Raw genomic sequence first — 11,914 nt, 5'->3', positions numbered from 1 at the left:
GTGACTAAATCATTAATTGAAGCAATCTTATTTTATATTTATATACAATCTATTAAATTAAGAATACAATAATTTTGTAAAAAGCAAAAGCAATTTTTACCCTAAGAAAAAAAATTACATACATACATATATATGAATGTTTTATTGAGAATAAAATTTGAAGTATAAATATTAATTTAAAATTGCAGACTACAAAATAAATATATGCTGTCGATTGTCTATAAGGCTTTCCAACTAATTTAGTTAAAGGATTTAAAAATCAATACTTTTTAATAAATTATACTTTTCAGCAGTAATTAACATTATTTGTAAAAAACAAATACTGTAAATTGATAGTAAAATATTTAATTGCATTTTAAGTCAAATAAATCTGCATAATGGAACATCTATTTTTTCGTTTTCATTGAGTTTAATTCAGCCCCAAATTAGTTTTTTTGTTCCCATTCTAAAAATTTACAGTTATCTTGGCCTTTACTAGGTCTTTTACAGCTACATTAAATAGGTTTCATTATTCAGTAAATATTTATAGATAATTATGAATCAAAAACAAATTATGATAAAGATAAAACTTTGTTATTAGAGTTACACAATTTTATTATTTTACAAGAACACTACTATAGTTTCGGCAGAGCACTCATCCCATCGACGGGTGATATAAAACAAATATAGTACATACATAATATTGTTCACAATGTCACTATAGAATCTATGCAAAAACAAACTATGGTAAAAATACAAATAACAAAGTTTTATTTTTATAACAATTTCTAATGAATTAAAGCCTCAAAATAAGATAGATTTTAATGCTCAATAAATACTTAATCGGTTTGTGGTCCTGTGGCTAGTATCATGTTCTCACGGATCAAAGGTCCAAGGTTCGCACCCTACTCTGCTACAACTTGATTCCCATTTTCTAATAGTGAGTCGTTTACAACTCGTTGAAAATGGCCACCAAAATTGAAATATTTGAGTCAATCGTAAGAACCCAAATGTTTCTTTCAAAAATAAATACATGTTATAGTAGTTGGTGTGAAGATTCAGTGAATAAGATAAATGAGTAAATTTCAAACAGATGATATACTTTACCCTGTTTAAAATTACTATATAAACAAAGAAAATATATACAAATTGTTAAGTAATGAAAATAATAAAGTTCTTCAAATGTTAATTGTGGTTAGTGATGTTTAAAACCACTACATAAATACAGTAACATTGCTGAATGTTTTATGAAATCTAAAACATGGATATTTAAAATATTGTTTTGATTGTAGCATCTTGATGAAGGAACAGGTTGTTTCTGAAATATATTATTTTTAATGATTTATGACAAGTGAGAATTATTAAAAATTACAGTGCGAGTATCTATTAAAAATATTGATTGTAGTTAATTAACTTACACGTGACTTGAAAAACCTGTGTCGATTGGAAGTATATTTTTTAAGACTAGTATTATATTCATTTAGTGGTTTAAAACAATGTGGGAAAACCATAAAATTAGTTCAGCAAATACATAATAAAGTAAAAATATGCTTGTTCATCGTGACACCGGGGACATTATGAAAAGTCATTATTCAACTTTCATGTTGCCTTTAAAGAACCAGGCAGAAAATAGTATAGAAGAACTGAGGAATGTTGAAATTCCGAAATTCATTAACAGGTTGAAGTCGGCAGAGTCAACATATATGGTGAAGATTCGAGCTGAAATAATAGAAATTATCATTTAAGTAGTGCAACAAGGGATATAATTAATACAGTGGGGAATAAAAGTGATTTTTTCAAGAATGTTTAAATGGACTGGATACCCTTAAGCACAAAAATGAAACAAGAGCAATTGGGAGAATTGTGGTGATGGTACCTGGCATACATTTGTCTATGGCAAAAAATAGTTTAGTTCACCTTGGATTGAAAATACATAATCGATTACCAGGGCCAAGATTACAATGGGAAGTTAACAGAGTTATCTCGACTGTCTATAAATAAAAATCGATATTTGTTTACGAAAATGAGTATATTTGCATGAAAATTTAAAGAATCTACATCGGTAACCCATAATTGAACATGTTTAAAAGAAAAAAATGTATTCATATTCTGCTTTTCGTAAAAAAAAAAAAATGTACTTTGTAGATAAAATTGAAAATAAATGTTAACTTCCCATTATAATCGATGCCCAGTTAAAAGTAGCAATAGAAAATTATATTTGTTAATATTATGGATAAAAAAAGCCGATTTAAATAGCTTTTTTTAATGAACAGATGGATATACTTTTATTATAATTTTCTCAATTTTAGTCGCAAAAAAATTGTGTTTTATTATTAGGACTCATTTTTTATTTTTTGATATTATATCATATTCTTCCAGTGGACTTTATTTCAACTCAAAATAAAATTTATACCCACACTTTATTTATACCCAATTTAATCCCACACAGGCCATGCCGATGTGGGATTTTTTTGTGTTAATGTAATAGTTTTTTTTGTATTTGTAACTTATGTATACCTATTGCAAAATGCAAAGAAAAAAAAAGGTTCGTTACAGACTGGATCAGAGAAAATATGGAAGGAGGATCCACATACTTATGGTCTCCTTAGTTTTTAATACATCTACTTATGTTTTTCACTAACTCACTCATTAAAATATTAACTAGTTTAATGTAACAATGTTTTGAGTATGTCCAAATGCTTGCAGACTGGCTGGATTTTCACATGATAGAGGTTTCAGCTCTTTTAATTCACAAAAGTCAACAGATGGAAGAGTTGAGGAAATGTGGATGTTCAAACACAGGCAGAATGGTGAATGTTACACAGTGTGTAAAGTGGCCACTTAAACCAGCCAATGACAGGTCATAAGTCCTGTAAATGCCTAGACTCCCATATTCCCTTCTCAAAAATGTTTTCCCTCTCTGTTGCAACAAATTTTAATAGTTTAATGTGTTCCATAGGATTGTGAGGCGGGCTCCCTAGAACATGCATCTACAACCGATTACAATCAATTTTCGTGTGTATTAAGGTAAGATTCTATCAAATTATTTTACCAACCAGAAAATGCTTGAAACTACTTTGTAATAATTGCTATCTATAAACAAATTGATTTATTATATATTATACTGGCCATTGGCCGCCAATAGAATGGCTAAGATGCTTGCCTCACGCATGGAGGGTTTGATTCCCAGCAATTAAAAACATTATTTTTCTCAAGTTTGGGTGTTCTGTGCTATTCTCCACTATTATTGGCCCACTTGGCATGTATGATAAAATGTATTATACTAAACTATATTTCTTGTTTCCATCTTAGAGTGGGTATTTCTACTACTGCCATACTACCTACATAAAAAAAAGTAAAACGATAGCACAATTTTAATAGATGTCATAAAAAAAATATTATAATATGTAGCTACTTTATAACTAATCAAAATATTACTATATATTTAAACATTATAACATACTTGCGTTTGTAAAGGCCGATATAAACCAAGTCAATAGAGATACTGCTTGGGAGTTCCTTGTCTTTAGTATTTCATACAGGAACACTAGCTTACTGCTGGCGCTGATAGGAGTGCAAAATGGCTGGAAATAAATCATATAATCTATTATAATATTATCAAACCACATTTTTTACGCAAACAAGTATAGACAATACACCATATTTATGTAGGCACTTACGTACTGTTTTTTTTTTTATTAAAAATAAATTCAATTTTAAATACAAAAGCTAAAGAAAAACCAAAATACGAGGGATGTCCAAGAATTATGACCATTTTCCGGCAAATGTTGCTTCAGGTGAAGAAAAATGAGGAAATCACTCGACACCAGGTTGGGGCCGCCTCGCCTTGATTGGAAAAAATGTCTTAAAAATGATTTCTTTCCACAAGATTTTGTTTATAAGCTTCTGTCAGCATTTTTGTCAACCAACAAACATCAAAGCGTTTGTACATTTTGTTTAAATAAATAATGTTTTGAGTATGTCCAAATGTTTGTAGACATACTGGATTTCCTCTCTTAAGGGTTATTTAGTTTTATTTTTTACAAGTTTTTTAATTTTTTATGTTTTTTAAATATTTTTTGTATAAGTATAAAAATTGAAAAAATATTTTCAAGCGTTGATTAGTAGGTGAAATGGTTCAGCCGGATGAATCTCACCCGCATAATAAAGGTTTCAGCTCTTACTTCTCAAAAGTCAACAGACGGAAGAGTTAGGGAAATGCGGATGTTTAAACATAGGCAGAATGGTGAATGTTACACGGTGTGCAAAGTGGCCACTTAAACCAGCCAATAACAGGACATAAGCCCTGTAAACGCCTAGACTTCCATATTCCCTTCTCAAAAATGTTTTCCCTCTCCATTGCAAAAAAATTCAAAATAAATAAATATTTGCGTACTTGCATCGCATCAGTTGTTTGAACTAATATCTGTGTGTTTATTGTTCCATGGAAGGGAAGTGGAATCACATAAAACTAAATAGTAGGAGAGGGTTGGGCACTTTTACTATCAGCATTTTGGGCAGCCAACGATCACACACCTTCGCATACTCCAATTTTAAAATCAATGATTTTCAATTCAATCGTCATCGATTGAGGACCTCCTTCCTCTCCTTACTCATCATAAACATTAGTTTTACCACTGGAAAATCCAGTACACCACTTTTTGACATTGCGCTGATTCATCCCATTACCTCACAGGCGGCGGGATTCAACAGCAGAGCGTCTATCTCAAACAGATGCCAAGGTCATACTGATTCAGCCAGAGAGCCGGCTCACCTCTCCTTTTGGAGGGGGAAGTCTGCGCCCGTTACACTCTTTTATGAAATAGCGTCTAATATTTAAAAAAAGACTTCATTTCTTGGACAACCCTCGTAGATGTACACTTTAAAAAAATATATAAACAAATAGACAGCAAAAAACATGATATCTAAACAAAAATAAGTAATCAGTGCATGTGTTTTTATTAGTGTAATGATGTTCTGATGAAGAGATGGATGTCTCAAAATAGACTGACACAAAAAAGGTTAATAAGTGGTAAAATGCAAATATTTAATATTTATTGAAATGAAGAAATGGTAGAAATATGCCTGGAGGGGAGAATAAAATGCTTGTATTAATTTACGTAAGTACATAAGTATATACAAACAAGATTCAAATGCCCAAAGAAGCAATGAACCGTTTGGAGAAGATGTGGCGAGATCGAGGTATATCAATAAACACAAAAAAGCAGTTAATGGAAGCCTTGGTATTCTCAGTTTTCCTATATGGGTCTGAAACGTGGACAATTCGTGCATAGGAGAAGAAGAGGATCGATGCATTCGAGATGTGGTGTTGGAGAAGGCTGCTCCGTGTGCCTTGGACAGCCAGAAGAACGAATGCATCGATACTAGAAGAGCTCCATATTACAACTCGTCTATCAGTGGTTGAGAAGGATACTGTCTTTCTTTGGACATATTGCCAGACATGAGCCAGACAATCTGGAAAAGGCAATAATGTCTGGCCGAGTTAAAGGTAGAAGCCGGGGTAGAATCCCATATAGATGGACTGACCAAATAAAGGTGGCTACGGGGCTAAAATTTTATGAGTCAGTTCGTAGGGCTGAGGACAGACTAGAGTGGAACAGACTAATCAGAAGTGTTCATGGTGATCACGATCCTCAGCATTGAGGGACCGACTTGGAAGAAGAATAATATTCCCGTTCCTTTTCCATAGTAATGGGGGCGCTAGATCCCGTAAGATCCGGCGCTGCGTATCCGACAGTATTGCAAGTTTGGCAGTGAAGCTTTAGTACAGAATTTATTTATGATCATAATTATTACATTATGTGAATACTGATCATTATGATTCCGATTCCAACAGATGATTATTATGTTGTGAAGGTGTCAGCTGAGTATTTATACAAAAGTTAGTGTCAAATAAGTTAAATAAGTGTTAGTTCAGTTATGATTTTCAAGTACAGAAGAACTCGATTTATCTGAACTCCAGTCATTCGGATCGCCAAATATCCAAATCATTATCAGGAAATAAAATATAAAAAAGATGGTTTTAATTTAACTTTATTGTGCAGTTAACTTTGGTGCACATGTTTAAGTAAGTTTTGAATGTGAATCCAATTTGCTGTATTATTTCAAAAGCAATAAAATCTGGAACTTGTTAATCCGGATAATTGAAGTTTTAATGTACATGCAAAAGAATTTCTTGCAGTACCTATCAATATTGTATTTTTATAATTATACATGTTATTACATATATGTACTTGCTGTTATTAACATATATAAGACACTGCAATACAGTATGCCTAAAGTATGTAACATTTTACCAAACACAATTAAGAATAGTGAGTTAAATAGAGTGAGACGATGCTTAAATTATGGCTAATGGATTTTTTTAAAAAATATTAATGATAGTTTTAATTTGTAAATACAAGGTGTGTTTTTCAAGTAAGTACTGTTTTGATATAAAAAAAAAATGAGTAAACTTTTTGTAACAATTTAATTTTTACATGAAAGACCACAGTTTTATTTACTTTTCCACATATTTAACACCAATATTAAGACACTTGTCATATCGAACTACAAGCTTCTGAATTCCGTCACGATAGAAGTTTGCCACTTGATTTGAACATGGCCGTTTTTAGGCTATCATCATCATCGTGGCGTTAACTTCCGAGTTTCTTTTTCAGATGTAGAAACACGTGGTACTCACTGGGCATGAGATCTGGACTGTATGGTGGATGATCAAATTGTTCCCAGCCAAATGATGCGATGAAATCTTGAGTTTGATTGGCCGCATGTGGACGGGCGTTGTCATGCAACAAAACGATCTCTTTACTCAGCATGCAACGCCTTTTGTTTGGAATTACACAGCGCAGTTTTTTTAAAATCTCACAATATGTATGGGAATTTATTGTCACCACAAGGCTAACAATCAACAAGCAACACCCCCTTCCTGTCCCAAAACACAGTGCGCATGATTTTCCAGGCTGAAATTGTCTGCTTAAACTTCACTTTCTTGGGCGATGTTGAATGTCGCCATTCTATGGATCGTTGTTTTGTTTCTGGTGTAATGTAGACCACTCATGTTTCATTGCCTGTGACAATTTGGGTTAAATAATCATAACCTTCAGCATTATAACCCTCAAGAAAAGTCAAGGGGCTGCCTAAACGTTTGGTTTTGTGTTCCTCCGTCAACATTTTTGGTACCCATCGTCAGCAGAGTTTTCAATAGTTTAAGCATTCGGTAACAATTTCATAGACAATACTTTTTTAAATTTGAGAGAATTGCAATACTAATAAATAAATCATGCAGCGTCTGTTCTCTTTACTTTTTTATTGACTTTCTGCACCAAATTGTCAGTGATCAATGAGGGTCGCCCCCTCCATTCTTCGTCATGAAAATTCGTTTGGCCATCTTTGAAAGCTCTGACCCATTTGCGTAACAATCTACCACTTATGATATTTTGTCTATAAAAATTACAAATTTGACGGTGAATGTCAACTGCTTTCACGCCTTTACCACTAAGAAAACGTAAAACTGCGCATATTTCACAGTCGGCGGGATTCTCTATTGACAAAAGCAAATGTAAACACGATCGACTGATGCCGTAATGGCGTCTATGGCTTGTCAACAAATGTAAGTACACAGTGCGCATGCGCGGGACACCGACTGCAGCGCTGCCGCGGTGGAATTTCTAAACGGTACTAACTTAAAAAACTCGCCTCGTATAATAAAATTTAAATATGATATAATATTATTATTATTATTATTTCTTAAAGCTGGTATGCTTAAATCTATTTAAATGTAGTTGTTGGCGCAATTTAACTTTTCCGAAAACAAATCTAGTCCATTTTTGAACCTATTGGGACTACACATTGAGATCAGCTCTTGCGGCAGCTTATTCTAACCATCAACAACCCTATTGCTCAGGAAATGCTTCCGTGGATTTAGATTGAATCTAGTTTCTAATATGTAATGTTTTTCAAATAAAATTATTATTAATGTAGGTTAAGTATGAAATAATCAAAGAAATATACATGAGCCTGCTGACGAGCTGTATGCTTACAATTCAGCAGAATTTTAAGATTATTGTGTAAATATTTTTGAAAAAATAAATAAAACAAAATATATTTGAAAATGAAACAGATTCGGACTTTTTTTAGTATATTTAGTAGAGTCTATCAAGAATAAACTTACACAGAATTTGATTAGATTCTGCCTCAAAGTTACAGAAAAAAAAAAATCTGTTATCATTCCATGTCCGCTCTTTAGTTGGAGTATATGGTGTCTATACAAGCCTCCAGGCCTCTCTGTCTGCTGACAGCTCCTGTGCATTCTTACAAGTCAGGTTTGCGACCAGTAATTCTGACATAATCTGTTGGCGAACTGTCAGCAGCGGAAGTCCAGGATGTTGAGAACCTCATGCCATGTAAAGTAGATATGTGTGGTTAATGCTCTCAGGAAGCATCTACAGTATTCAGGCCAGCTGCTAACTATATCACCCCCACTTGATGACAGTTGATGCTGGAGTTAGCTGAGCCTTTATTTTTTGTATATATCGTATTATTTCCTCGATTATACGACACATATTTTATCCCGTTTTGGTGTCCCTGAATTCAGTGTGCATCTGACAATTGCTGGAAAATTCTGCATTCATGATGAATCATCAGTGATTCTTGAAAATCGCAGAATAGGTGTCAGTTGCTTGGAATAAAATCCTGGAGACAGTAGTGGAATATTCTTATAAGAAATGATGCATCATTAATGCTTTTGATGGCACGGAGGATGATGTTTTGTAGGAAGACGAAGACAAAAACAATATGCCTGTTTTAAAATCCTTTTTACTATGATTGTACGACTGTCTGTTTTTTTATAAAGGTATTGTTTTTTTGGTCTTTAAAAATAAAAGTGCGTATTATAATCGAGGAAATACGATATTACTTTTTAGTCCTTGTATTTTAATGAAATATTTTTTTTTTTAAGTGTGCAAAAATCATTAGAAACAATACAAAAATAATCAGCCACTCTGGTAATAATATTTCAATGCAATGGATTGTTTTCAAAGATGTAGTGCATTATACTTATGTTTTTACTTACTATAATATACAATAGCCAAGAAGCCGGTAATATTTTTGAGCCGAATCCCAAAACCAGAAGAAAATATGCAGCGATAGCTGAAAGTATTTTAGTGTCTCCTAAAAAGTTCTTGTAGAGTAAGACCAGGAATATAAGAGCCCACTCCTGGATGAGAATAATAGGATATTCCATGTAAGAGAGAAGACTATAACCCATGCAGTAGTTGTATAAACACATTGTAGAATAGCTGAAAATCAGGAATAAAAAAACACACGTGAAACACCACCAAGTAAAAATATTTGTTAGGAATATATTTTTATTTATGATCAAGTTTAGATAGTGTGAAAAGTAACAGTGTCTTTGAAAAATATATGAATACCATAATCATAATTTCACTTTCCACAACCAGTGGTGCATACATTGGAACATTACATTGAGCATATTTCGATCTAAATTTGTTGCAACAGAGAGTTAAACATTTCAAGAAGGGAATATGGAAGTATAGACATTTACAGGTCTTATGACTATTATCTTCTCAAAATGGTTTCCCTCTCTGTTGCAACCAATTAATACCTAAATAACTACCTAGGGAGGGTTCAGCCTTTACAAAAATGTGGACATACTCAAAACATCGTTGGAGCATATTTCCATCATCTGTTATGCGAAGGTAAGGTATTCGGCCTTACACTTAAGGCCAATACAAGGACAGTGAAATATTGTAATGTAAAACCACCTTAAAAATTTATGTCAGCCCTCCCAGGGCCCTGATTACAATGGGAAGTTAACAGAATTATCTTCGACTATCTTTAAACAAAAACCGATATTTATGTACGAAAATGAGTATATGAGAACATTAAAAGTATCTTTGTTGGTAATCTATAATTGAATATGTTAAGAAGAAAAAAATGTATGCATATTCTGCTTTTCATACAAAAAACTTAATTTTACTTTGTAGTTAAATTGAAGATAAATGTTAACTTCCCATTGTAATCGGATCCCAGGAATCGAACCCAGGACTTCAATCATGGTAGGCCAACACCACTACACTACAAAGCAATTTTTTCTCCACTCGATTTCCCCTTTCAGGATTTTTAAAGAGTAGCTATCCTACATCTGTCATGGCACTGGAAGACTTCAGGCCGATCCCGGGAAATTCTCCAAAATAGACAGTTACCACAGCTGACACGGTGGCTCTCTAATGGCGAAAATTGCATAATTATGGATGATGGTGCTCTATGCTAAAAAAATAACAGCTAAAAAAAGTTCTTTTGGATTGGCCTAGGAAAACTCTGGATGTAAATCTTATGGAGAATTTTTCTTATAGAGGAGCTTCTCAAAAGATAAATGTTTAACAGTGTTATAAATACCAAGCAAGAATAAAAAGAAAGGTTGAAAATTGTCCAGAACCACAGCGAAGAGCTGCAAAATACGGTAAAAAACTTGATTTTGAGAATAATTGAAGCAAAAGATTACCACACAAGATATAATAAATATGTATTATTTTTAATCACTGTTATTACTTTAATACTTATTTTATATTTATCCAAGCTCCAAATGTAAAACAAGAGCATATAAATAAAAATAAACAACACAAACTCAATTGTATTGAGAAATTTAGATTTTTCACATTAAGTGTAATAATAAGCAAGCCACAAGAAGAATTTTTTTTTAAATCTTATACTAACAATAACAATCGGTGCTCATAAGTTAAAAGAAATTACTTACACAAGCACTTTAAACTTTATTAATGTAAAAAATTACCTAAATAACTCCAAAGACAGTCCGGTTAAATTCATGCCGCCTGCTGACTTCATAGAGTACAGTTTCATAATTTGTGGAACTTTCAACACCAGACATGATGCTATTGTAATAATACTTAGGGTGTCGGATATGATTTGGATGATAAATCCAGCCATTATGTTTTAAACTCCTGAAAACGTACATTTGAGAATACAATTACAGAAACAATATTTCAAAATATATGCTATGAAAAACGTTATTTGACGCACTTTCAACATGATTATACTTGTCTGTTCAATGCAAGTGTATCCCAGTTCAGGCGAAGAAAAGGTGGAAGAAAAAATGGATGAATCGTAAACACACATTTTGAAAATTTTACAGGGGTTGTTTATAAAAAGGATATAATGAAATGACAGTGCAAAAAATAAAAATTGCGACACGAATTTCCCGGGTGCATTGATATTACCCGGTCAATATTATTAATAGAATTATTTTATACAAGGAACGCGCGTACTTTTAATAATAACTGATGACCCACCTGAAGTGCGAAATTCTAGATCAATAATGTTAGAGTAATAAGTATATCACGAGATCAACCAAAGAAAAACCCGGTCAGTATTGCGTGCATTGATATTAATGTATGTGTATCTATTATGAAAAAATGTATATGATCCATACCTTGTAATCTACGGCTGGTTACTGGGGTTCGCAACTCGAAAATTGCATTAAATCTAGATCGTATCCGTGTACGAAGGAGTTAGGTACTGTTGATACCATCACAAGGCCGGACCGATGACATAATAAACTAATCAAGGCCCTAATTTCCGTTTTCCATCGGCTCTAAGGTCAGAAATCTGACAGCTATCAGTCAGTGACATTCCATAGAAAATTGTAGGAAGTAGAAAATAACGTCCGGATTTCAAATATAATGTAGCCATTAGAAGAACCGCAGTACCTTCTTTAGTAAGTATTAAGTAATTATTTTTACAAGTAATATTATTCTTATATTTTTACAAAAATATATTTTTGTATTTATTTCCTAAAAACCTAACCTATCAAATAGAAAACACATTTAAACATTTTTTTAATAATCTACTCGGCGCTGCGCGGATTTGCTGTCTTTAT

At 32.7% G+C, this 11,914-nt stretch overlaps 1 protein-coding gene across 1 annotated transcript; it reads right to left on the bottom strand.

Annotated features, from left to right (window-relative positions):
* Positions 1 to 389: 389 nt before the first annotated feature.
* On the bottom strand, positions 390 to 11,689 carry LOC148277419 (solute carrier family 66 member 3-like). Its single transcript, XM_088232905.1, has 5 exons — positions 11,468 to 11,689; positions 10,811 to 10,979; positions 9,071 to 9,296; positions 3,443 to 3,563; positions 390 to 1,698 (listed from the first exon to the last, which is right to left on the bottom strand). Exons 2-5 carry the CDS (start codon positions 10,963 to 10,965, stop codon positions 1,568 to 1,570), a joined length of 633 nt encoding a protein of 210 aa, XP_088089031.1. The 5' UTR covers positions 10,966 to 10,979; positions 11,468 to 11,689; the 3' UTR covers positions 390 to 1,567.
* Between the last annotated feature and the right edge of the window lie 225 nt (positions 11,690 to 11,914).

Source organism: Micrasema longulum, unplaced genomic scaffold (genome assembly GCF_059751315.1).
Source record: "Micrasema longulum isolate JH-2025_06_02 unplaced genomic scaffold, ASM5975131v1 h1tg001037l, whole genome shotgun sequence".
In the NCBI taxonomy this organism is placed as follows: Eukaryota; Metazoa; Arthropoda; class Insecta; order Trichoptera; family Brachycentridae; genus Micrasema; species Micrasema longulum.
This window is presented reverse-complemented; position numbering and strand designations above follow the sequence as displayed.